The sequence below is a fragment of the Candoia aspera genome, chromosome 1 (genome assembly GCF_035149785.1).
Source record: "Candoia aspera isolate rCanAsp1 chromosome 1, rCanAsp1.hap2, whole genome shotgun sequence".
Taxonomy (NCBI): Eukaryota; Metazoa; Chordata; class Lepidosauria; order Squamata; family Boidae; genus Candoia; species Candoia aspera.
Window position 1 is genome coordinate 42,848,902 of NC_086153.1, and position 26,465 is coordinate 42,875,366.

Here is a 26,465-nt window from a genome sequence, read left to right on the forward strand (position 1 = left end):
TATTATTTACTCTTGTCAATAATAGAAAAAAATAAAAGACAGTGCTGCCATTTTAGTATTGTATGTATTCAATGAATTGTAACAAAGTATGTGTTATTAAAAAGGCACATGATATATTTCTATTGCTAAGTGCCACATGTGCTCCAGCTTACACAAAGCAATCCTGACATTTCCTTAAGTAGTGTTTTCCTTTTATCTGTAATGCTTTGCAGAAAACTCAACAGTAATAAAATGAAGTGATTTGAGTTCCACGAACAATCTGAATAAGTTATAGTAAAGCCATTTTCTAAATCCTACCTTGAATCCCTATTAATACCTCTCCCACTTAAAAAAGTCACAACTTCTGCTTAAATTTTCAAGAAACCTCTTCCTTTGCATTTAATTTTGTCAAGGATGCTCTGATATGGCAACATGGAACAAAAAAGATGCAGTTGCCCCCAACCAATTATTTGTATTTCTTTGTCTCTCCCGGTTCCCACACTCTCAGGGTTGCAATGGTGTACTATTAAATACCTCATGTGTCAAACTGTGAAGCATAATATAGGATTTGCCAAGTACAAGAAGAGAATGCTTGTGATAAAGGGCATTCGCTTAGTTTTTACGTCTTTCCAGACCATCAGATGTTCATGATCCATCCCTGACAATTTAGGAAAACTTATTTCTTAAACTGTTTAATAAGGTTCACCTGGAAAGCAACACATAAATATATGAAGTAAATGAATAAATGGAGAATATTATCTTTCTTTCAAAGAAATCAAGCCTTCACACCACAAATAATGCATTTGGGAAATGATGTGCAAAAATTAGATTGCACATTATACACAAAGATGACGAGAAAAAACAACAAAGAGAAGTCATGAGAATTTTGTTTTAATGTGTATGGTTGTTTTCAGGAAAGTCTAATTAATATTTTCTTATGTGTGTTTGCCCTGAATTAAGAAAAATATTATTTGAAAGCCAACACTGTCTGATTTAGTTTTGTTTTGATTAAAATGTAAAGGGATTTCCTTAGTTGCATCTTTTACAGCCTTAATCATCTTATTCAATTTAATGACTAGCCAGCAAAAGGCTAGGCATTATTCTCTCATACTTTTTTAAAAATAAATTTAATCTGTATGTGGGCAGCAATGTGAGTTTTCTCTAGCCTTGTAGTAAGTATTTAAAATGTCTGAACTATGATTTGAAGTTACAAGGAAGCCTTATTACTTTCTTTGCAATCTTTTGCTGATTTTGTATGACCCATTGTTAAGCAGCAATTCTTCCCAGTAATCCCATCAGACGGGAACAGTAATAGACCACCATTGCAGTTCAAATGGCTACATAAAAGCCTTTCTGTGGAACAGGATATAATGAACAAATCCTAATGAATAACCAAACTGTTCATGAATAACTAAACTATTTGAAACTGCTTATGGTTTCAAAAGAAGCACATTTATTACAAATCGACACTGCCCACTAATTTCAACTCTGCAGCACCACCCCTACAATTAGCTCAAGTGATGCAATTATTTCAGATGAAAAAAATCTGGCTGTTCCTCTGGCAGTCTCTGTGTCACTTTTCATTGGATAGAGCTGCGTATAGCGTACATATCGTGCCCCCTAAACCAGGCTGCCATCTCAAGCAATGGATATTACGCCATCACCAACACTGAACAATATTCAACCGGCAGTCCAGCAAAGTTCTGTACATGGAGGTGGTGCATTTTCTCTTTTTCCTTCAGCAGCTAAACATTTGATGCTTGACATGCAGCTCTCTTACTCATTTCCTCTCTCTTTCTTCTTTCCAGTTTTGTCTTGATGTATACACTTATTCACAAGAATAACTTCATACTATTTCTTACTAGAATCTAAAGCTTACATTTCTCTTACAGCAATACCTATTTTCCAGGCACTTTTCTCAAAACAGTTATTGCAGATTCATGCCCTTTTCTCTATAAAAAAGGAGGTTTAAGGGAAATATTGCTATTATTTGCAAACATATAAGGTACGTTTTAAGTGTAATATATGTAACAATGCTACTATAGCTATACTGAAAATGTAGGCATAACTACTTGTGCCAGAATCTGTTCTGCATGTTTATATTTATCTTCTTAAAAAAGTCTTTATACACACTAATACTCTCTATACCTGCTATGTGCATAGCTGATGAGTCAGATTTATAATCATCTGCATATATTCCATCTCCAATATCAGCATTTGTTGAGATTCCTCAAAAAGGAAAAGTGGTCAGGTACTGCAGTAGGGCAACAAATCAGCACTCTCTCTGCTTCCAATTTACTGACTCACCACACATATTTCCAACCTCCTTGATTTAGTAAACAACATGCCCAACTTCTATAAAATGTGCATCCCAATTAATGCTTGGCTATTCCAAAGGAAGTAAGAGGAGCATGTTCAACCACTATTCTCCAGTGAAGAAGATAATCCGATCCTCCTTTCAGTACATGATTACTCTGAAGTAAGCAAGGGACTGAGTTTTATATTGAGGATCACCCTGGGATTTTTTTTAATCCACCCTTACATGTATGTACAAATGTATGGTGGCATATAAATATTGCTGGTGAAAGTTATTATCCCCCAAATTTTGAGAATGTTTCATGGTTGCTGACTTTCATGCTAGAGTAAACAGCATTTATCTGGGCTTGGCTGGGCAAAACATGAGGAGGCAAGGATGAACTACTCCAACAAAAGAGTTTTCTGGGCATGTATGGGTATCTCCAGAAGATCTTGGGTGAGTACACTCTGAGTGGTCGTGGCAGCTGCAAAACTTTGAAGAACAGATCTAGAGAGGCATTTTTAAACACATGCACATTTTCCTGAGATGGGTAAAAGTATGCATATGTCTAGTGATCACTATTGCCAGATTAAACAAATCAGTCAATAGGTATCTATTAGGCAAATTTAATCTAGATTAAACTAATTATATTCTGCTGAACTATATGGTAAATTGCCTTAGAGTTTTTAAGACTTACCTTCTCTGCAAGCAACTCTCTAATTTTGCTTGCTTGGAGGCGAAACTTCATTAGCTGAGATTCCATAATCATGCATCTTTCCTTCCAGTTTATTATCCCTTCTGGTTCTAGGAAGTCTGCCATATTTATGCTTTGGAAAAAAACCCCAAAAATATTCAATATAATTTTGGCTGTTAACATTCATACATTTACATGTATTGTACAAGATCAAAAGCATTTACAATTGTCAAATAAGTATTTGATTACTTCAATACTTAGCATAAGATTATGTCTTTATGCATAATACAAATTTATGATGGTTGTTATATTTGCAAAACTGTAAATTCATGGTAACAGCTAGATTAAGAAAAGCTTAATTCGAATTCTGATTGTAAAATATCAAGTTACCATGAACTCACTTATACTGCAATAATCCAGTAATTCATGGGTAAAGATAAATTATACAATCATACACACTTAGTGAGTTCCAGTAAAATAAATGGGCTTTATTTAAGGAGATATTTATAGGATTATGGCATAAAATAGCAAGCGTTATGTTTCTGGTTCAACAACTAATTAAAAAAAAAACATTTCTACTTTATCTGGCAGATCACACAACATTAAAATACATTTTATACAATTTAAAACAAAGCATATAAGCAATACAAATATTAAAATATATTAAAACAAATGAAATATTGACCACAAATAATACAGCAATAACTTTCTGAAATGTCATATGCCATGATGATTAAAAATAACATCCAAAGTAATTTTGCTGATAAATGTGATCCACTTCCCTCTTCTCAATTTTAGTTTTTTTCCTCTATTACTTTGTTATTATTTTTAAAACTGAATAAAAATGTGAAAATGTCAATTGCTTAATAACAAAATTGCCAGTGGTCTTTGGCTTCTGTGTAGATCACAACTATTGTATCACTCACATAGCACTCTGACTTCCATTATTGTAAAAGGTTTTTTTTAGTTATAATTCCAGAAAATTATTTGCTTTGCATTTTTCAGAAAGCAAAGGACTATGGAAATATTTGCTGGCAGAATACATTCTGTTTACATTTGTGGAATGAATGATCTTATTTATGAGTCAATGACTTCCTGTCTCTTGTTTGATTCCTCAAGGGAAAAATAAATGAGTTCATCACTTTGGCTTGCTTGTGTTCTGATTCAGCATTATGAACCTACACACATTTTCCCTCCTGTGCCTTTTTTGTTTCTTTCATTTTAAAATAACAGTACAATCCCATGCAAGCTTATATTGAAATAAACTCATATCGTTTGATAAGATTAATTCTTTTTATGTACTAAAAAACTTTTTTTCCACTTGTAATAGATAGGCTTTTAACTGCCTTTATTTAAAGAGATTAATTCCCATATTTTAACCTCAAGTTATAGTGATCTAACATTTTACTGTTGAAGCTATTAACTGGTATAAGGCGCTTGTGAATCATCAACTCAATATATCAGTGAAATCATCAGTGACTTTTCAGTTAGTTTATACTGTACACTGAAGAGAGTAAAAACTTGTTCCTTTTTAAATTGCAGGGAAACACCCACAAAGTTCAGTGAGGTTAGGGTTTTGCTCAAAATACTTTCCCAACACATAAAGTAAACAAGTATAAAAAGGAAGAACTTTGTTTTTCTTTATAGTCACTTATTTCCCTCTTTTAGTAACAGCCATATCTACTTAAAATTATGGTATAAATTTTGATATAAAAAGAAATCACTTCTTTAAAATGATGTGTTAGAGGCAGGTTTAGCTATTACTCGAAAAAACTGGAAAGGATTTTAATTTTCAGCTATTGGCCACTTCAGTAGCTTAGCGATATACAGTATTGTGATGGAGAACCTGTATCTTAACCTAAAGGTACAGGTGAAGTACAATCCCGGGGCAACCCTGGGCAGAGTGATCAATGGAGAGAAATGTTGAAAGCCATTGTACAGCCATCTCCAGAGAGCAACTGTAGGCCTGAATAATCTACTAGGACTAGGGAAATCCAGATCTAAAGAAAGGTTCGTATCATATGGTAAGCCAAAACCATACAAAAAACCCAAACCAAAACATCCTAGATATTATGGCTTAGCACCCTATGTAAACCCAGCCATTATCTCCCACATTTTTTAAAACGTCTCCTATGTCCTTTGTCAGCTGGTTCTGAAAAGAGCCGTTGTTTTTATTTTTGGTGTTCATGCTGCTGCTTCTTGCTGGGAATTTAATTTAGTGTCTGATCCCACACAATGCCCTTATGGCTTTGATCTCCCAAGGAAAAACTGGACTGCGCTTAATCGGATTCAAACTAATCATGGCAGGTGCTGATATTGGAAACATAAATGCGGGCTGGTTGATAATCCTAACTGTGACCAGGCCTGCAACTAGGGTCTGTGTCACCCAGGGCAAACATGGATTCCGTGCCCATTTTGGCACCCCCCGCGCTTATTTTGGCGCCCCCCAGCACTCATTTTGGTGCCCCCCCAGTTGCGGTCCTGACGGTAACTGTGGCAACATCCCGCAAACTTTACATCACATTGCGATGGAATTTCCCCTCAGGTTTCCTGGCTCCCTGCAAGAACTACATCATCTCGAGGGTACTGCTGTCCAATGGCTAAACAATCTAGATACCCAGCCATAGGCTTAGATACTTTAGTAACTGCTCATACGTAACTTAATTTATTCATAATTTTATTCATCATTTGTACTGCGTGTTTTTAAAATAATCTATTGTCCCAATGTCCTATATTTTATACACTTTTATATATTGTTTCTGTGATTTTTATGCAACAATGCTGCATTCTGCTATGCAATGCGAAATAAATAAATAAATCTCCCACATTAATCTCTGCTGGGAGGAGATGGGCAGTGACAAATTTGATAAATAAACCTTCTTTATAGGGTTATTATGGGGATAATATAGGGGTAAAGGAAAGAACCATTTAAACTACTTTCATCTCCTGGAATAAACACAAGATATAATTATAATACATAAATAAAGATAGTATATCTGCAGAGACATTTTAGGTGTAAAAGCATGTGCTACTATATTTCCTATATGTATAATACTATGTTGTAGTGTGTTGAATAACATAAAATTGCCTGGGTTTATACATTGCATTAATTAATGCCATAAACCATGCTTTATCATCCAGAATGGATGGGTTCATGCACCATACTAAGCCAATACCAAACAAATCATGTTATGGTTTAGCACTATATGTACATAAACCCAACCATTGTCCCATGAGCAGGCTGGCAAATAAGTGGCAATACAATTACTTATTGGTGGTGGTTACCTAATTCCACAGCAGGTGGGCTGATTTGGGTAAGTATGTATTATTACTTATTTGTATTTGGGCACATTTACTATAGACAACACCACAGCCACCTTTAGAGTTATTAGGCATTTGGTATTAGGACTACCAGTGTTTCCTCCTTTATCAGGATATATAATTCATTACTATCTTTATTGTAATACTTTTATCCATCAAGATGCTGGCAAGATGTGTTATTTTATAAATTTTTATTGATACTCCCTCATCCCACTATACTCATTAGAGAGGTCTATCTCAGAGAATGATCCTTCTGGAACATGCTGTTCATTTCTTCCAGTGAGCTTCTTTAAAAATTTCTTGCAGTTCAAGGCTTTTCCACTTATCACAAGGGAAAAGATTACTGACCATATTTCTAGCTCAAAAACAGTTTAGAATTCTGGGAGCCAGGCCAGAATGAAGAGCAAAAGAATTTCAAAGTGGGTTTTCAGGATATGGAGCAAGGGGTGGGTAGGCCTTGAGTGCACAGGGCTCTTTAAAAAAAAAGAAAAAGAAAAATACTTCCAAGTTATTCACAGTAAGGTACAAGGCATACCTTGAGAACTACAGATTTTTAGCCCAGGGATTTATTTTGCGTACCAGTTCTGAATGGAGCTCGTAGTTTCTCCGTAAGTTCTACTCCTGGCTATTCTATGCTTGTTTTATTTCTGTAGGACAATGTATGGCAAGGAGGAAGAATGTAATCTTGTTACTATTGTTAAATAGTCTGATGTCTGAAAGAGATCTACTTGAAAGAGCCCAGAGGGTTACCATTCAATGCAGTTCAGTTCAATTCATTCAATTCAGTTGTTGTTCTTGTTATTGATCTTCTGTCCATTCCAGGTAAGTAGATGTTGCTATGTATGCCACATTTCCCTTGGCTCTCCTATTTGTGGGGTAGTGATAGATGGGAAAAATACACTTGCAATTCAAAAGTACAAAAATCCAGAATGGTAACTTTTCTGACACTGAGTCTAAACCAGAATTGAGCCTCAGAAGAATTTAGTTCTGGCATGGTGGTGAGGAATGATAATGCCGAACATATACAGAGTGCCTTTTCCTCCAAACAGTTAGTCCTCATGCTTTTTGTTACTGTAACGCAGTGTTTCTCAACCTTGGCGACTTTTAAGATGTGTGGACTTCAACTCCCAGAATTCCCCAGCATGGCTGACTGGGGAATTCTGGGAGTTGAAATCCACACATCTTAAAGTCGCCAAGGATGAGAAACACTGCTGTAATGTGAAAGCACCATTTCATGGCACTTACTGATTTCCATTTAATCCAGTTATGGCTACGTTGCAGAATTTATAATCATACCAAATGTATGTAACTTGATATACAAGCAAGCAGTACCTGTTACATGTTAAAAAAAGAAATGCCCTTTCTCCCATACCTCAGATGTCTGTTAACTAGCTTCGATAAAAAGGAATATAGAGAGAAAGAGCACTCAGAGAACCGATAGTCCCTCATCTCTTCAGATAGGCTACGGTGGAAGCCCTGGCGTAGAAGTTACTTTGTGTGTGACTCGAAGCATGATATGACTATCAACATTAGCCACTTTGGACACCTCTGAGATTAGACTTCCTTCCCATCCTTCCTCAATATACAAGGGTATCCTGTTTGATCTAGTCTTGCCATTTTAAAATCCCCCCCTTTTTTTTTGCTGAGCCAAGAAAAGAGAAAGAAGGAAAGACGAAAAGGGAAAAGAGGCAGGACCAGGGGGAAGACGACTTCTGCTGAGAGTTCCCCGTCCCGCCGTCTCAGCTCCCTCGGTGTCTCTCCCCAAGGAGAAAAAAACGGGGGACTTTACCCGCCCCCCCCAATTAAGGCACACCTGCGGACGTCGTCATGAGGTTTCCGGCTCTTCAGTGATTCCCACTGACGGGCCCGCGCCCCTCTCCCCGAGATCTTAGCGCCTCTCCCCGGGCAGCCCGCTCAGCGCTAAAGGCTTCTGCAGCACCATCTCCTTGGTCGGCAGGACAGGCGGAGAGGGGCCCGGGCTGAGCGGCAGTTCCCCTGGCCATTCAACAGCTGCTTAGGCGGGACTTGCAGTCCACTCCGGCCTCTCCGCAGTGGGGGTGGTGTTTAGGCTGCAGGCTCAGTGGGGTGGGGGCATCCATCGCCCAGGGAAGCGAGGAGAGTGAAATCAAGTTGTGGGGCAGGAATACCACTGGGCCTCCCTGCATGCTGAAACCATAGAGGCTGAGCTGGATGCCCCTCGCTGAAAAGCCCGCCACTGTTCTTAGCAGCCCGAGCCTATGCAAAATCAGCCAGCTTAAGCCCGTTGCTATCGATGTACATAGATGTGGATGTGTCAAATTAAGCCTAAGGTCCATCGGACCATAGTCTTCATTTCTGAAAGAGCAAAAGGGTTCAAGACTCCAGAAATCTCAGCTCAGGCATGGGAACTAGAGGAGTGTCAATCATGGGTTATTTAGCAAGCTGCCAGGGCGGTATACAATTAAACAAGATAACATACACACAGAATAAAGAACAAATAACATTGATCAATAAAAGACACTTCCAGCAACTGTGAAGCAATTAATTATAAAACCATCAAAACCAGCTATTAACAACTGATAAAATAGTTGAAAAGGTCTCATTGGCCAGAAACATACCAGCATTCTAAATTGAGGTGCGGTACTGCCAGTAAAACACCTCCAATGGAAGAGAATATCTGTAGCTCGAGGCTGAACTGTGGAGTCACTGGTGCTCTCTGAGCTTGGTTGCTTGCAGTTACCGGTGCTGTCTTTCCCCTAGCCTTCCCCTTCTTTTCCCTTTTCATCTTTCCTTCTTTCTCTTTCCTTGGCTCAGAAAAAAAAAAGTACAAGTGAGTGTGGTGTTTGCTCCCTGTTTATTTACAGCAAGCTACTGTATATAAACAGGCAGCAAACACCACACTCACTCACCCTGACGATGTTACCTTGTTGGGTAATGAAATGTCTGCAAGCAACAACCAAGTTCAGAGAGCACCAAGGACTCCACAATAAAATACCTGCTTAACTGCAAGGGAAGGCCTCAGATAAAGGTGGCATGGCTAGGCAGGTTGGGAGGGTCAGAAAGGGAACTCTGCCCAGGTTCAGAGGCTCATCTTACTACACCAAAATGTTGCTGCTCAGGTAAGGCCCCTTGTGCACAGAAGGGTACCCCTGTGATCCTGTGCTGCCTTGCCTTTTGGGATTCTCCAGCCCCCCAGGGAAACTAGGTACCAGGCCTACTCCTTGACTTTCTGGGGAGAGCACCATCTAGTTAAATGGAGCAATGAAGTACATAAATTATATTTTATAAATTATTATAATTATTATAATTATTATATATTTATTATATTTATTTTATTGTGTATTATACTGTTTTACAGTTTTATATTTTTATTTATGTTTTATTGTAAACTGCCCAGAGTCCCTTTTGGGAGATGGGCGGTGATAAATTTGATTAATTAATAAATAAATAAATGGGGACACTAGTTTGGTGATATGAACTATGTGCCAAGAATTTTAGAGCTGAGCATATTTGTGTGGAAGTGCTTACTCTGAGCAGTCCTAAGCAGGGGTGTCTGCAAAAAGCTGAGTTTTTGGCAAAATGATATGTGCATCATGCCATCAGATGCATGTTTTTCCTTTGATCTTGAGGCACAACACATTAGGGAAGAAGTATTTGTTGTTTTACTTCATTTGGTAAAATGTCATAAATTGTCCCCACCACTCTCTAGGAGTCAAATGAAAAACCCTGATAATTCCTGAAGGAATGGATAACTTTGAAGAACAGGAAACTGTTACAACTAGAAGGACATGAACTGAGATTTGGGTGGCATGCCTATTTGTGGTAGGTATAGAGTTAAAGTTAATAAGGATTTTAAAAATCACTTTGTTAGGAGTGCCACACTGAAGGTTTGGAACAAATATAAGGTAAGATTGTCTCCCAATGTACCATTATGGTTGTCACCTCAAGAAACATTCGTTAGATGAGAAAATGTGGGAGGAACAAGTTGGTTAAATTATAAAGATTTGTTAAACTTTGAAGAGGGTGAACCAAAACTTAAAACAAGGGATGTTAGAATTGGGAGGTTTTACATGTCACTGGGTTACATATATGCAACTGTTAGAACTTAAAGTAGATAAAGTAGATAAAAAGAACTTCAAATTTGCTAATGAAACAACTCGATTTGAAATAGAAGTCTGTACAAAGGATGAACATGTTATTACAAAGATGTGTAAAATGTTACAGATGAATTTAGAAGATGAACATGTTAAAGAACGTATGATTAAATGGGCTAAGAACTTTGGATATAATATTATGTTGGAGCAATGGGAAAATATGTGGAACAAAGGTTTGAAATTCACTTTGAATTACAACTTAAAAGAGAATTTTTATAAAATGATGTATCGCTGGTATTTAACCCCTGATAAGTTGTCAAAAATGTATAATGGTGTAATAAATGTCTGTTGGAAATGTTTACAGGGTAAAGGAACTTTTTATCATCTTTGGTGGACTTGTGAGAAGACCAAAACATTTTGGGATCAAATAGGTGCTATTATTCAAAAGATCCTCAAAGTGGACCTACAAAAAAACCCAGAACTGTTCCTCTTGGGTTTGATGGAGAAGGAACTTGAGAAACAATATTGGACTTTGCTTTTATATACAGCAGCAAGAATTTTATATGCACGATGATGGAAAGATTCACAAATACCCAAAGTGGAAGATTGGATTATTAAACTAATGGACTTGGCTCAAATGGCTAAATTAACAGCGTTAATCAGAGAAAACACTGTTTCTGGATTTATTTCTACTTGGCATCCACTTTTAGATTACTTGCATGTGTTAGAAAAAAATGAAGCTTTGATTCTGGGTTTTAGTGATTAAATGGTTTGTTTTGATAGAAATAATGTTACTAAAGTTTAATCAATGGTAAGAGATTATATTTATAAACTTATTCATATCTGTATTGGAGAAAGTTGGAAGTCACCTTCTGTTTCTTTTTTCTGTCTGCTTGCACTTCTATAGTTTTTTTCTTTTTTCTTTAGTTCTATGCTCTAGCTTTTCTATATTCTATATTTTGAATTTTAATTATACTTTGAAAACTTATGAAGTTCTTAAAAAAAAAGAAAAACCCTGATAATTCCCTCAAATACTTGCCCCCTTTTCAAATTTTGCATTTTCTGTACTGGTTCAAATACTGGCTATTATCACATTGTTTTAATCATGGTTTGCTGAATAAGCCACCACTAGTTAGGACATTATGTTTGGTGAAGTCGACAGCCAGCGGAAAAGAGGAAGGCCTTCAATGCAATGGATTGATACAATTACTGCAACAACGGATGCAAACATCGGAACAGACATATGGCGCAAGACCGAACAGCATTTCGTTCTGTTAAACATAGGGTCGCCATGAGTTGTAAATGACTCGACGGCAACTAATAACGAGTTAGGTTTACATATTGCACTAAACCATAAATCCCAGTGTTCTGAATGAGAGTTCCCTTGCCAGCTGGCAGGACTCAGACATTCCCAATATATATCCTCTCAGACAGATTTCCCCAATTTACAACTTCATGAGAGGTGTTTACTTAGTATTGTATGTAGCAAAAGGCTTTACATTCTTTCCCTTTCTTAAATTAAATTTTTATTTTATCTCTTGGAAGATTGGTCTGATTCTCCACAAAGGGGTCAGGATGGGCTGATTCTGATAGTTACACACTCTGACATTATAAGGCCAGGATGTGACACTATAGAATTTATTTCATTTATTCTCATTTTTTTTCCTTTTAACCTGTGAGAAAGTTACATAGCTTGTTCTGTTAACCAAAGTTAGCATGTTTCTGTGAACACATTCTGTAATAAATAAAAAGACAATTCTGTAAAAGTCCCTTGTGAATGTTGTTATGGGCTAGAAAGCATGCAGTGTTTATACATAAGAGACTAAAGAACATTTTGTACTGCCACCTTCTGTAATCCAATTGTAAAACCTATATACAATGAACAAATTATCTTCCACTTTAAATTCCACATTAAGAGCATTTATATGTACAATAAATAGTGTGAAAGGCTCAAATGGGTTGTGCAAATGTCTGAAGATAACAGTTTTAAAACTGAATATACTGTACATTTGTAGCTAGTGTGATTAAATGTATACTATAGGTTTAGGGAATACAAAAGAGCTTATAGGGCATTTTTTCACAAATAATATTTAATTGTGTCTTTCCCTCACTATTTGTGTCACTTTGGACTATTTTAATGCGGGACAGAATGCAGAAGAAAAACCTGAATACACATGATTCCCAATTATGCCTTTAAACTGATGCTGCAAACCAATTTAAGCAAACATTTATATATTTAAAATATTTTATCTTGTTTTTCAGCAGGTGTCCACAGGGAGAGGGATCAAAATGTCAAGATGGCAGCCACTACCATGCGATCAAAGCTCTACTCCCTTTTTAATGAGCATTATGTACATTTACTTAACATGCAGTAAAGTAATATTGACTGATATCCTGTCTGAACATAATACCTGTAGATGTAAAGGGGTATCTCTGTAGTACAACAGCTGTTTTATTTTCCTTTATTTAAAAAAGCTACAGGATCATACATTGAAAGGCTACCTTAAAAGTGGAAAATTAAAATGGTTAAAAATCACAAATGATGACATTTTTGTGTCATTTATTTATTTCCAATAATTTTTGTATCACCTTATTCAAAGATTTTGAATTTACAATAAAACATCAGCATAAAAGAGGCATTCAGCAAATAATGCCTCATAATTAAAACAACATTAAAATATAACTAAAAAATAAAATCTAATGAAAAATGAGCATCCAAGAATTGCAATTGGATAACAAATGACTGTTTTTTTAAAAAAAGTATTTAGTGCCTTCCTAAACTTCAGAAATTATATACAAGCCTGTTACTGCTAATTTGCCACTTGTTTATACTAAGATTTTATTAATAAAATGTTTATTTTGTATAATGACAAGTTGAAACTTAATACACAAGTTAATAGAAGATAGCGCAACAATTGTTCTCAACTAGACCTCATATTGTGGTATTTTGGGTATTTGATAAAAAGACAGTAAATAAATGACACCTACACAAAAGCTAATAAGGAAATTATCAAGTTGGCAGCATAATTGCTTAATACAGTACAGTACTTTGGTGCCACACAGTGGAGAAATTCTGAAAGAGATAAAATTATTTCATTTCATTTTTAATTTTGCTCCCGCCTTTATTATTTTTATAAATAACTCAAGGCAGCAAACATATCTAATACTCCTTCCTCCTCCTTTTTTCCCCACAACAACAACCCTGTGAGGTGAGTTGGGCTGAGAGAGAGTGACTGGCCCAAGGTCACCCAGCCGGCTTTCATGCCTAAGGTGGCACTAGAACTCTCAGTCTCCTGGTTTCTAGCCCAGCACCTTAACCACTAGACCAAACTTTATTGTATCAAAAATATTCATTTCTTGTCAACTTTTTACAAAGTGTTTTTCCTACTATGAAAAAGTGAGTATCCCAATAGGTTTCAATACATATTAAAAATGAAACAGCCTCTCAAACATGTAATAAAATGAATAATCTTACAAACTGCACCTATTTAGTTTGTTTAAATGATATTGTAATGTTCTATTTTAAGTCAGAAATCAGAAGCACATCATGCTATTTTAGGAGTTGAATTCTAAAACTATCTTGGAAGAGTTTATAAACATTTATTCAGCTGCCCATGGTTTATGATAAAACAAGAAATGAAACTTTTGAATGAGAATATTTTAAAAGACTGATTCCCATCACCCCCCTCATAAAGCAAACTTATTTTCATTATTATTGAGACATGTGAACAAAGATAAATAATGAACACTTGATGTAGGCATTTGAACATGTTTGTGGCTTGGTTCTGTTGCATTTTAGCAATAGTCCTTAACATCTTAATTAGCTATAGGAAATAAATTGGCTTAAAATTTGTACCTTAAAGTAATGGAAAGCTAAAATGAAAAACCAATTTTGCCTCATTAAAAGGGAGCCCTAATATCTATTAAATACAAGAGAACAAAGGGGATTACTAGAATCTTATCCATCTATCTTGGACAGAACACCACAATTAACTGAAAGCAAGACTCTCTGGATTTAGTTACTTAGGGTTCTGCAGTTTTTTTTCCCTCTCTTCCTAGCGTTTTTTCCACAAGTGCGGGGTCCACTTTTTCGGATCAACCAAATGTGGATCCGCGCCCGAGCCTGACGTCGTGGGCTGAGAGAGTGACTGGTTGAAGGTCACCTAGCCGGCTTTCATGCCTAAATGGGACTAGAAATCAGTCTCCTGATTTCTAGCCGGGAGCCTTAACACTAGACCAAACTGGCTCTTTATTTAGGTCGTACAGTATTAACCAATAAACCGCGGTTGACATCTAGCGTTCGGATTCACGAACAGCTAAGCCAAAATATTTGCTCATTTGTGGCCTAGTATATTGAGAAACCCGTTATTATGCTATATAAAAAGTGGTGCATTATTCTCTGTAAGCTCCACTGATGATACTTCATTCAGTGAAAGTGACTTGCACTGATGTGTGACACAATCAACAGAAGGGAGATCCAATCAGGTGAAACAGGATGGTGTTGTAACCGGCACCCCCGCTGAATCCAATGAAGCTTAAGGCTGACCTTTAAGACCCATTCCGGTTTGTAGGATTTACCTCGGGTAAGCATCCACAAGACTGACCCACATATGTCCAAGATCTGATCTGAGGTTTGTAACAAACTTAACGTCTTTCCAGCAGTCGCAGAATTAATATTCTCATTTACAGGACTGCACCATAAATCCCACTGAGATTTATTGCGGGGCGCCGGACACAACCGCGGAAGATCGCCTCGTGCACCTCCCGGGCAAGCGCGCGAGCCCAACAAGGCAACCTCCAGCGGCACGGTAGCCGGCAAGTCCCACCCCTTCTTCGTATCCCTACCACGAGAGCCGATCTCTCGCTCTTTCCTGATTGGCGGGTAAAGCCGTCAGATGGTTGTGGAAGGCTGAGCGAGCCTAAACAGAAGGGCTGCGTGCTCGTACAGAGTTCAGCGCAGCCCTTTCTCTCGCCTCCGGAAAAAGACAGGGCTAAGTGGGCCGGCTGTTCTTCGGCTGCGCGCGTGCTCCGCCCATTCTCGGCAGAGAGGCGGCGTTAGCAACCGGCTATACGGAGAGGAAGAGCCTGGCGAGGCCTCTCTGGAGGGTAAGTGTTGGGAGCGCTGGGTATCTGTAAAAAGACGGGGTGTGAGCAAAACACGGCCTGCCTTTATACCGGTGGTGTTATTTGCAAGTTTTCTCATGAGACACTGAGCCACAAACTAGCTCATCACGTTTAGCATATCAGGTACTCTTAACTCTGGATCAGTGAGGCGTGCAAACTATGCCTGAAGCACGTTGCCTGAACTGACCTATGCCTTTGACAGAGTCAAGTGTGCGGGGTGCGGAGCTCTTTCATGGCTAAATCTGCGTGGATGGAACATCTTTGGTATATCCTGGATCCAATAAATGCGTTTCTTACACTGCCAACAAAAAGAAATGCGGGAGGATTCGGGGCCTCGCGGTGTAAATGAGCTCTGTCCTTTTAGAATAATGTAGCACACAAACCAAACCAAATTATTTACCTTCAGAAGAAACAATGGACTTCATGTTTCACTTGAAAGTAGGTTGCTAGATAAATCTTTTGCCTGGTTCAGCAGGCTGTTATGCTTGGAGTGACCCTGGTCATACACTTTTTAATGCATTTTAGGGATAAACTAGAAAAAAAAATGAGGTCAGCTTGTATGTTTAGTAAAATCGGTTACTAAAGTTATATTTTACATAAAGAGTTGTTTCTGAAGTTAACTTCCTTCATGAAATTGCAAACAAGCAGAACTGAAGGTAGTTAGAGAGCTGACTTCAGTAAGCTAAGGGAAAAGTAGGAACAATTCCATGGATGGAAATCCAGAAGAGAAAGAAAGTCCAAGAGGGTTGGGAAATTCTGAACTTAAGACCCAAACAATACCAAAGAGAAAGAAAAATGGGAGATAACTGATGAGACCACTATGGTTGCATAAAGAGCTTTCTGATAAACTACCACAAGAAACAAAAAGGACAAGTTTTAAAAAAGGGGAAAAGGGGCATATACAAAAAGAAATAGTCCAAATCTGTAAGAATGGGGTAAGGAAGACTTAAGGTGTACAATGAGTTGATGCTTGTACTAAATGCCAAAAATAACACAAAAGGGGTTTTGGGGGTATGTGTGGAACAAATGGAAAATCAAGGAAACAGTTGGTTTGCTGGTTGGAGAAAATGGCAATTGTCATTTCCCAATGACAATTGGGAAATGGCTGGACTGTTTAATTCCTAGTTTGCATCTGGCTTTTTGCAAAAGGAAAAAGTGATCCAACATGTCAGAAGCTGTGCTGTGGGGGACAGAACAGAAATGCAGGTCAAATTAGGCAAAGAAGTGGTGAGAGAACTCCTAGCAGCTTTGAATGAATTCTAGTCACCTGGGCTGGATGGATTACTTCCCAAGGTGCTGAAACAAGTGATGAATATTTACAGTATTTATTTTCTATCCTGCCTTTATTATTTTTATAAATAACTCAAGGCAGGGAACATAACTAATACTCCTTCCTCCTCCTATTTTGCCCATAACAGCAACCCTGTGAGGTGAGTTGGGCTGAGAGAGAGTCCCAAGGTCACCCAGTTGGCTTTCACGCCTAAGGTGGCACTAGAACTCTCAGTCTCCTGGTTTCTAGCCTGTTGCCTTAACCACTAGACCAAACTGATCTCAGAACCATTAATCTTTAAGAACTCCTGAAGTACAGGGGAAGTGCCAGAAGATTGAATTTTGTTCCATTCTTTCAAAAACGGAAGAAAAAAAAAGTGGAACCAGGAAACTACAGACTAATCAGCTTGACATCAATACCTGGGAAAATTTAAAAAAGGGAAGCAGTGGGTCTGCAAGAACTTACAAAGGAATAAAGGGACATTAGGGATTTTGTTTTGCATAAATGAATCACATGCATGTGAACAGAGTTTATCTACTGATGTAATGACAACTTTTTGAGTTTTCTAGTACATGTTTCCCTCCTACTTGTTTGCAGAAGAATTCAGAGGGGGAGGATTCTTTCTTGAATCCTTGACCCCTACCTTGATATTGTGGGAGGTCAAAATACCCACAGTGGAGGAATGGTTGGTGAAGATGATAGAATTAGCAGGCACAACAAATTGGTTGTTAAGTGGTGCAGTCATTAAGTGAGTCACTATGTGACCGGACCTGATTTTATGACCATTTTTACAATGGTTGTTAAGCAAATTCAACTTCCTCAATGGATGTTTTTCGCCAGAAACCAGCAGAAAAGGTTACAAATCACAATCACATGACCGCAGGATGCTGCGACTAGTTGTAAATGACAGCTGGTTATTAAGTGCCTGAATTGCGATCACGTGACTATGGGGGTGGTGTGATGGTTTATGACTGTTGCAAGTGTGAGTACAGGTCGTAAAGCACTGCTGACGTAACTTTGGACCATTGTTAAATGAATGGTCTTTAAGCAAGGACTGCCTGTATCCTAGAATGACCCTATTCTACTGATATTCTCTCTTCCCACTTATTTCTACTCTACCCACTATATTTGTGTTCTTAGTTGCAACCAAGCATTCTAATTCCACCATCTTGATCAGAGACTTTAGCACTGGCATAGGAACCAATGGTCTCCATGTCTGTCAGGCTCTTTGCCATCTGATGAAACTGAACATATTTATTTTCCAAGCAGAATTCTCAGAAAGACTTTTAGCAAGTTTTATTGTGAAGAAAGGGATGGGATTACAAGAATTTCAAGCTACAACCAGTAACTCAAAATATGTTAAGGTGGAGTCTCCTAATTTTCTTTTTACTGCCTTTCTGTGAACTGGCAAACTGGCAATGTCTTCAGTGATCAGGAAGGAATTTGGAGGTGATTGTTTATAAAATCATTTTCTGAATTGTTACCATTTGGGAACTAATCATCACAACTGTCTTTTTCAAATGTTGGCATGAGATGTTTTCACAGCCTTTTTGTCTCCTAACTTAACATGTCCTACTTCCAACATTGGCTGTATTCCATATATCCTTGGAGAGAAGCTGACAGGTGCTGGTCAACATGGTGCTTTGCTACCTTTTTGGTGATATGTGTCAGCAGCCTTGTTCCATTTTGATTCAAGTAGAGTCTGTCTCTCTTGTATGTTGTTGTTGTTTATTCGTTTAGTTGCTTCCGACTCTTCGTGACTTCATGGACCAGCCCACACCAGAACTTCCTGTCAGTCGTCAACACCCCCAGCTCCCCCAGGGACGAGTCCGTCACCTCTAGAATATCATCCATCCACCTTGCTCTTGGTCGGCCCCTCTTCCTTTTGCCCTCCACTCTCCCTAGCATCAGCACCTTCTCCAGGCTGTCCTGTCTTCTCATTATGTGGCCAAAGTATTTCAGTTTTGCCTTTAATATCATTTCCTCAAGTGAACAGTCTGGCTTTATTTCCTGGAGGATGGACTGGTTTGATCTTCTTGCAGTCCAAGGCACTCTCAGAATTTTCCTCCAACACCACAGTTCAAAAGCATCGATCTTCCTTCTCTCAGCCTTCCTTATAGTCCAGCTCTCACAGCCATATGTTACTACTGGGAACACCATTGCTTTAACTATGCGGACCTTTGTGGACCTTTGTTGTCAGTGTGTATAGCTCTCTTGTATAGCTCACGTGAATTCAAGAATTTTTGATAAGTAACCTTGGGAAGCTATAACAAGAGAATTCTAGTGTTTGCTGTGTTTCAAGAGCAATAGCCTCAACAGAAATAATATTCAAACTTTTTGCACCTCTTTCTGGTTCCTGCCTTATGTAGTAGGCTGCTTGATGGGCAGCCAGTTTCCTTCTGTCTCTTGGTTTTACAATGGTCAGACTTAAGGATTATATTGTTTTTCATTAATTATGTGAGAACTAACTCCCATGTGTTTTGTGCATGCATTTTGGCGGTTTCTCAGATAGTACAGGTAGCCCTTGTTTAACGACCACTTGTTCAGCAACCATTTGAAGTTATGATTGTGCTGAATGAATGGTACTGACAATCGGTCCTCGATGTTCCAGCTGTCCCAACAACTCTGTGGTCATGTGATCGCAATCTGGGTGCTTGGCAAGTGGCTTGCACTTATGACAGTTGCAGCATCCTGGGGTTGTGATCACCATTTGCAACCTTCCCTGCCGGCTTCCCACAAGCAAAGTCAATGGGGAAGCTGGCAGGGAAGGTCACAAGTCATTCTAGTAAGTTGCTTGCATTCTTCCCCACCTGGTGGCAGCCAGCCCAGCCACACCTTGCGGGGCACCTGCTCACCCTCCCCTGGCTGGCAACAGCCATCCTCAGCCCAGCTGCACTTGTGACATGCCTCACAGGCCACCCGTGCACTCTTCCCTCCCCTGCTGTGCTGCAGCTGTGCCTGGCCACGCTTGTGCTGCACTGTCCCCTGCCCAGCAGCAGCCACTTACCTGCCTGCTGGCCTGCTTGCAAGCTGCCTGGGACTCACTTAACAACCCTCAATCTTTGCTTAACCACGGCAACAGGGAGTGCCAGGATTGCTTTTGCTAAGCGATGTGGTTATGTGATGTTGCGTTTTATGACTGCTTCACTTAGTGATGGAAATTCTGGTCCCAATTACTATTGTTAAATGAGGGCTACCTGTATATCAAGTAGTAGCCTCAAGGTCATGTAACAGGAAGAAATAGTAATCTAGACGAAAGGCAGAAATGAAATGCTGTGGCATAAATCAGAAAACATAATTCCAGAAACAGTGTGCATAGAAGAATAAAACAGGTTAACATATAGGTTTTCATTCTAGTGGAATCTTGTTAATAGGTTGTTCAACCTGAAAATTAGGTAATTCTGTATTGATTGGTTTTGTTACTTATTTTGTGCTGAATTCTATGTTGTTCAGGTACATTTACTCTCAGGAAAATGCTTCAGAAGTAAGGTGCTGATATCCTCATTGGAAGTCTTGACTTTAAACTTATGACTGCCAGACCTTTGTGGATTTTTTGATTGAGTTTTTATATTTCAGATGAAATAGTTGCTAATGAAGTCTGAATGAAAACCTTGCCTAAATCTTTTCTCCAGAGATATGTAGAAATAGGCTAGACAAAGATTTTGCAAAGTACGAAGGTGAATTAAACAGTCTTCATTTTTAAATTCTGTATTTAAAACAACGTTGGTTCCAAGTATATCAAATATATTATTCTTTAATAGGTAATTCTTTAATCTACCAAAATGGTTTTAAAGAAGAAGAAAGAAGTTCAGGTTGATGGCTTTGTTTTTGACCACCAACAGCTTGAAAGGCTTCACTGTAAGTATAATTAAGTTGCTTAATTTGTCTCTCTAGATATATTTTAGTGGTGCTATAATGATTTTTTAAAACTAATTTCCCTTGAGGGTACCTTTTGAATTAAAGACGAGAATATCAAGCCTTTCATGGATACAGGTCTACATGCTCGCTATATCCCAATTTGAAAAAAAAAGTTTTTCCTCAGTGAAAAGCAAATTAGAGACATTCCAAAATATTTGATGTTTAAAAATTGTTTTGTATTGAAGTTGTGCTTGAGATGCCCTTCCAACCAGCTTTGTGGTTTTATGAAGAAAGTTGGTCATCCAGCTTTGAATGGGTTATTCATATTAGCAGTAAACAAGCCTTACTCGGTATTGTATTGCACATAAGTGCTATTTCTTAAGGGTCACATTTGGGCAATCATTTCTGGCATATCAGAATTGAAGTGTGGTTTGCAGAGTAGTGGTGTCACATGGAGACATATGGAGACATGCCCAATGATGCCCCTGCTGTTGCTTTCTGGACCAGCTCTAGCTTCCAAGTGGTCTTTGAGTACAGCCCCCAAATTAACAGCAGTGATTAGTTTTGTTACTTGCTTTGTGCTGAATTCCACACTGTTCAGGTGGGTTTATGGTCAGGAAAGTGTTTAGAAAGTAAGGTGTTGAAATTGTCATCAGAAGTCCAGTCTTTAAGTCTCTGGCAGCTTAAGCTTTGTGTGTTTTCAGATCAAGTTTTATATTTGAAATGAAACTATTAACCATTAATGAAGTCCAAACGTAATTGAATGGGGAGGTATTTTTCATCAAGTTCTTCTTGCTGTCTTGCACTGACTCCCCTCATCTGTTGCAGAGTGTTTGGAAAATGTGGATATTGGAATGGGGGAAATGGTGAAAAATACTTTTATTTTTATTTGCTGAAGCTGCCTGAGGTTACAACATTTTCTGCTAATGGAAGAGTGCTTTTTGTAACTGGCAGGACTGTGCTACAGCCAGTGTTGGCTACAGAGTAGGAAGAAACCTTCTGTACAGTGGCTGAATTCACATAATATGCTAAGCCATGATATATGTTGCTTGGTTTTGGCTTAGCATGTTGTGTGAACAGACATTGTGGTTTGTAAACCATAATATACAGCTTATCATGGTATTTGATCCCAGGCAATTGAACAATGTCTGGGATTAAATATTGTATTATTTGGGCCTCAGTGTTTTCTTATTTCATTGGTTATTTTCTCTTCTCTTTTCAACCATATGTAATCTGCCCAGAATTTCAGTTTGCAAGTTGGGTGGCTATATAAATTGATTAAATAAATAACTCAACAAACCATAGCTTAGTCCAGTGTTAGTCCAGTGTGTGAACTTGGTATCTGAATAAGCAATTCACAAAGGGAAATTATCTTGCATTTCCTTTACACAACTTACCATCTCATTGTTAACTAGTCTATAACACACTGAACCAAAAACTATTCACACAGGTTGAGGACACAGAATATTAAAGGCAAAAATATTGTTGGCTTATATGTAGTTCAATACATTGTGCAAATGGGACACGCCAGGAAGACCTGCCTTTTCCTGTGGGTTCCCTTTGTTTCATTTGCAGCCTCCAGGAATTGAAGAGCAAGGTTCTGAAATGGGAAATCTCCATTTTTGTAGAGGCTTTTCATATTGTTGAGGACAGAGCAGAGAGTTTATTGTTAACAGGATGACCCTAGTTAGAGGGTGAGGTTAGAGGGTGAGGTCTTTCTCAGAGGGACTTCCAAAAATTCAGTTGGAACCAGTGGGAATATGGATGTTCTTTTCTTAAACTTCTGTGTTTTTTAATGATTTGAGTGTATTTATTTATTAAATACATATAATGAATACAGACTGCAGCTGTACCTGCATGATGTACAGAATCTGAACTAACCAACCACATTTCAGCATAACACTTTATGCAAAGCTAGTCCTTACTGGTAGCTGCAAAATATGATGTAAATGCAGAAAACTGGGTTGTAAACTATGCATACGTAGGTGTAATGCGTGAATGCAACCCTGTATAAGGGAGAAGGTAGGAAATAGCTTTTGTCATGTATATATAGTGGACTATTAAAGCATTTTTCTTTCTTAATGTGCAGCTTTTGCAGATGCTGAAGGACAAAACCTGGCCTCTCTATTATTGCAGTGTGCACAGTTGACGGATGGCATTCAGCAAATTAATTTGATCAAACAGGTTTAATTTTAGTCATACTAGTAAAAATAGTAATATGGAATTATGTTAAATGCATGCTATTTATTCTTATTTATATACAAGTAAAAAATGAGCATGGTTGTACATAGAAATTTCACTTTGGCCATGTTCTTCGTCTTCCCTCCAAATTAGAACATTCAGACTCTTATTCCTTACATTTATTTGATGCTGCATCATGTATTTGTTTAAGGATTGCATCCAGCATTGCATGAATGGACTTTGCACATGAAACAACATCCTCTTGCTTTTTGATCCCAGATTGGCTCAAGAATCTCCCCAGTCTTTAATCTGGAGTGCACACTGGAGGTTCTGGGAAGTGAGAGGAATGTTTTTTATTCTTTGTTGGGCACCACTGTTGGATGCTACCATTACTGTTCAATTTAAAATAGAATGGTTGGTGCAATGTTACTTTTAAAACACAGTAAATACTGTTTAAAAGTTCATACTTATATAATGTTATTATTGCAAGCTATATAACCTAATAGTTAAATGTTGTCAGTTAGTATGACCTTGGAGGTGTGCCTTTTCCATCGGTGTCCTGGTGTATTGGAATAGCCTCCCAACTGAGATTTGGGGGGTCTTCCCTTTTAGCTTCTGGAAGGCCATGAGGACCTGGCTATTCCCCCAAGCATTGGGCTAGGATGGGTTTGAGTCAAGTGGTTAACAGTATGGGTGGTTCTGTTGCCTTGCTGGGAAGGATATGATGTATTTTTATGTTACTGCTTTTATTGTTTGCTCTGAACCACCTAGGATCATTATGTGAGATAGGTGGCCTTATAAGTTCTTCAGACAAACAAACAAACAAATAAATAGCATGTGTATATTTTTTCTATACTGTTTAGGAGCTAGTTTCATATTCCAGATTTTTAATAATTACTGTAAATTTGGAAATATGAGCCATTTAATTCATGAATTGTGAATAGAAGTCAAGCAGGAGTAGTATTTCACCTTTTAAGATTATCCAAATCATTATACATTATAGTCTGACCTTCCCCATCCTGGCACTTTCCAGCTATGTTGGAAATATAGCTCCCATAGAAGTCAGCAGCTGTTGAAGCTGCTGTCTCAGCAAAGCTGAAGGACATCAGGTTGGGGAAGGCTGATAAAAATGAATAGCAAAATCCAATTTGCTGATTTAACTCAATTAAAGTGGCTCGATGGGAAAGATGAAACTAGTAAGAAACATAAGGTTATTTTCATGTTTGGGAGAAGTCTATGATACAAGTATTAAATTAAGAATAAAAAAAATATAGAAGGTTACATCCTGACCTAAAATGTTCAGTAAAGATTGAGAATGCTCATTGGTGTCCAAGGGGTTGGGAGATAGATGGAAATTCATGCAGAAGGGATTAGAAATAAATACTCTGAAAGTAAGCTCACTGATTAGAACACTGACCTGGAGTAGCTCACACTAATGTTTTGTTGCAGGTTACATTTCTGTTATACATAATCTTCTTACTGACTCCTATATAAACCTGATATATACATCACACACACACACACACGTATGTTTTTAGTCTGAAAAAATGCAAGTCACGTTACTGTTTAATCTTTTTTTGTTCTTTGTAGATTGTGCCTTTACTGGAGAAGATGGACTCCAAGTCTTCATGTAATCACATGGTTAAAAGTTGTTTAGATATTTTGGTAATGATGTTCTTATCTCTGGATATAAAGAACCCTTTGAAAAAAGTGTTAGCAAGGTAATGTAAATGGGACAGTTACTACACTGAGAAAGTGCTTAACATTTCTGTGATGCTCTTCAGGGGAATATTAATACTGATATTTTGAGAAAATGAATTATACAAATGGTAGTGGAAATTGTGTGAAAGATTTTGTATGATATGTACATTTTAGAAATTATTAAAATATTAAATAGTCACATCCATCAAGAGTCAATAATGTTCTTTTAAGTGTTCTTGGCTTTATAATCCTATTCTTTACCTTCAGTCTTTATTGATAATTTTCAAATGTATCCATTAAATCCTAATAAATAGAGATATTATATGTTGTATAGTAATTTAAACCTTAGTTAAGGAATATGTTGCCTTCAGATAAATTTTTGATTTTATTTCCAAATCCTCTGATATTTACATTTGGGGGAAAAGTGTAATGGACCATGTAATTTCAGAGATGCAAGGCAATAAACATTATGATGTGAGCAGTTGACTGTCTCTTTCTTCTTAGAATCCATTCTCTTTCCCCAAAAAGAATGAGATGTTTAATGGAAGATTTGCTTGTTCTGTAGATGTTCATTTTCCTTTGATTTCTTTTGAAGTCTGGTACCAAAACCAATATAACAGAATAATGCTGTAGAGATCCTGGTGCTCAGACAGATCCATTTGTGTGGTTTTTATCTTAACACTTTTAATATTTACATTTTAATTTGGCAATGCTCTTTTTAACTACAGTTGCCTAAATGACCTTCCTGAATTGCTTGTGGTAGAAGCTACAGATAGTTTTATTGTCTGCCTTAAAGAAGAATTAACAAGTACAAACTTTTCCTGCTTTAGAAAAACTATGGATAATCTTGCTTCTTGTGTGGAACTTATCAATATAGGTATGGTTAATTTTTTAATATTTAATATATTTAAAAATATATTTTTGATTAGTCGGTATAAGATGCTAAAATGTATACTTGAATTTTTCAGGTAAATCAAGTGTGACTATACTACTCAAAGAAGGTAAATGCTTGGAACCTCTTCTTAGGTTGGAATGTTCTGTTAATGAGATAAGAATGTGAGATGAAAATATTCCATACCTGTCTCTATAGGAAGCATTTTTCTGTTGCTGAGTAGATCTATAACTAATTAAAAGCATATTCTATATCTTCAGATATTACATTTTTTTAACAGAGGCAGGTTCTTGGCTGGAAAGGTTTCCTTTCATGAAATAGGCTTTCTGTGCTCCTGCAGTCAGTTCTAGAGTTATCAAATTCTGTAGGAAGGCTAGGTTGGGGATTGTGGGTGGGAGGAAAAGAACTATAAGAGGAAATGCTATTGTATGAGCAAATGTCTGCTTACATAATATTGGCTTTTATCTCTTTACAGTGGATTGATTTATATGGTGTCAGGCAGTCTTTCAGATATTCAGATGTTGTATAGCTGCTGTACTACAGGTAGTCCTTGCTTACCAACCACTTGTTCAGCGACCATTCAAAGTTATGATGGAGTGAGAAAGGAGACTTATGACTGGTCCTCAAAGTTGCTGCCATTGCAGTGTCCCCACGGTCATGTGATCATGATTTGGGCACTTAGCAACCAGCGCCCAGTTGCAGCGTCCTGCAGTCATGTGATCACCATTTGTGAGCTTCACAGCTGGCTTCTGGCAAGCAAAGTCAATGGGAAAGCCAGCAGGAAGTCACAAGTTGTGGTCACATGATGTTGAACTTAGCGAACTGCAACGATTTGCTTAGCAACTGTAGCCAGAACTGACGTAAGTCAGTGCAGGCATGTGATGTTTCACTTAATGACTGTGTTGCTTAGCAACGGAGTTGTGGTTCCCAATTGAGGTTGGTAAGTGAGGACTACCTGTATATATTTGAGCAAAATGCAGAATGGTTCACTGAGTTCATTAGGGTAAGGAAGCTATGGATATTACATTTAATGGTTCAAGATGAGGATATTGAGAGTTCTCTCGGTTCTCTGTACT

The 26,465-nt window shown here is 37.8% G+C and overlaps 2 protein-coding genes across 2 annotated transcripts in view; one reads left to right on the forward strand and one right to left on the reverse strand.

Annotated features, from left to right (window-relative positions):
- The window catches only part of PLEKHH2 (pleckstrin homology, MyTH4 and FERM domain containing H2), a 70,336-nt gene extending 67,194 nt beyond the window's left edge, over positions 1–3,142 (reverse strand). The window contains exon 1 of the mRNA XM_063302883.1: positions 2,973–3,142. Coding sequence (XP_063158953.1) covers positions 2,973–3,095 — 123 coding nt within the window. The 5' untranslated portion in view covers positions 3,096–3,142. The remainder of the gene's footprint in view (positions 1–2,972) is intronic.
- A 12,167-nt stretch (positions 3,143–15,309) lies between these two features.
- THADA (THADA armadillo repeat containing) overlaps positions 15,310–26,465 on the forward strand; it is a 145,503-nt gene continuing 134,347 nt past the window's right edge. Inside the window, exons 1-6 of the mRNA XM_063302892.1 lie at positions 15,310–15,469; positions 20,519–20,615; positions 22,705–22,799; positions 24,387–24,517; positions 25,226–25,374; positions 25,466–25,498. Coding sequence (XP_063158962.1) covers positions 20,540–20,615; positions 22,705–22,799; positions 24,387–24,517; positions 25,226–25,374; positions 25,466–25,498 — 484 coding nt within the window. The 5' untranslated portion in view covers positions 15,310–15,469; positions 20,519–20,539. The remainder of the gene's footprint in view (positions 15,470–20,518; positions 20,616–22,704; positions 22,800–24,386; positions 24,518–25,225; positions 25,375–25,465; positions 25,499–26,465) is intronic.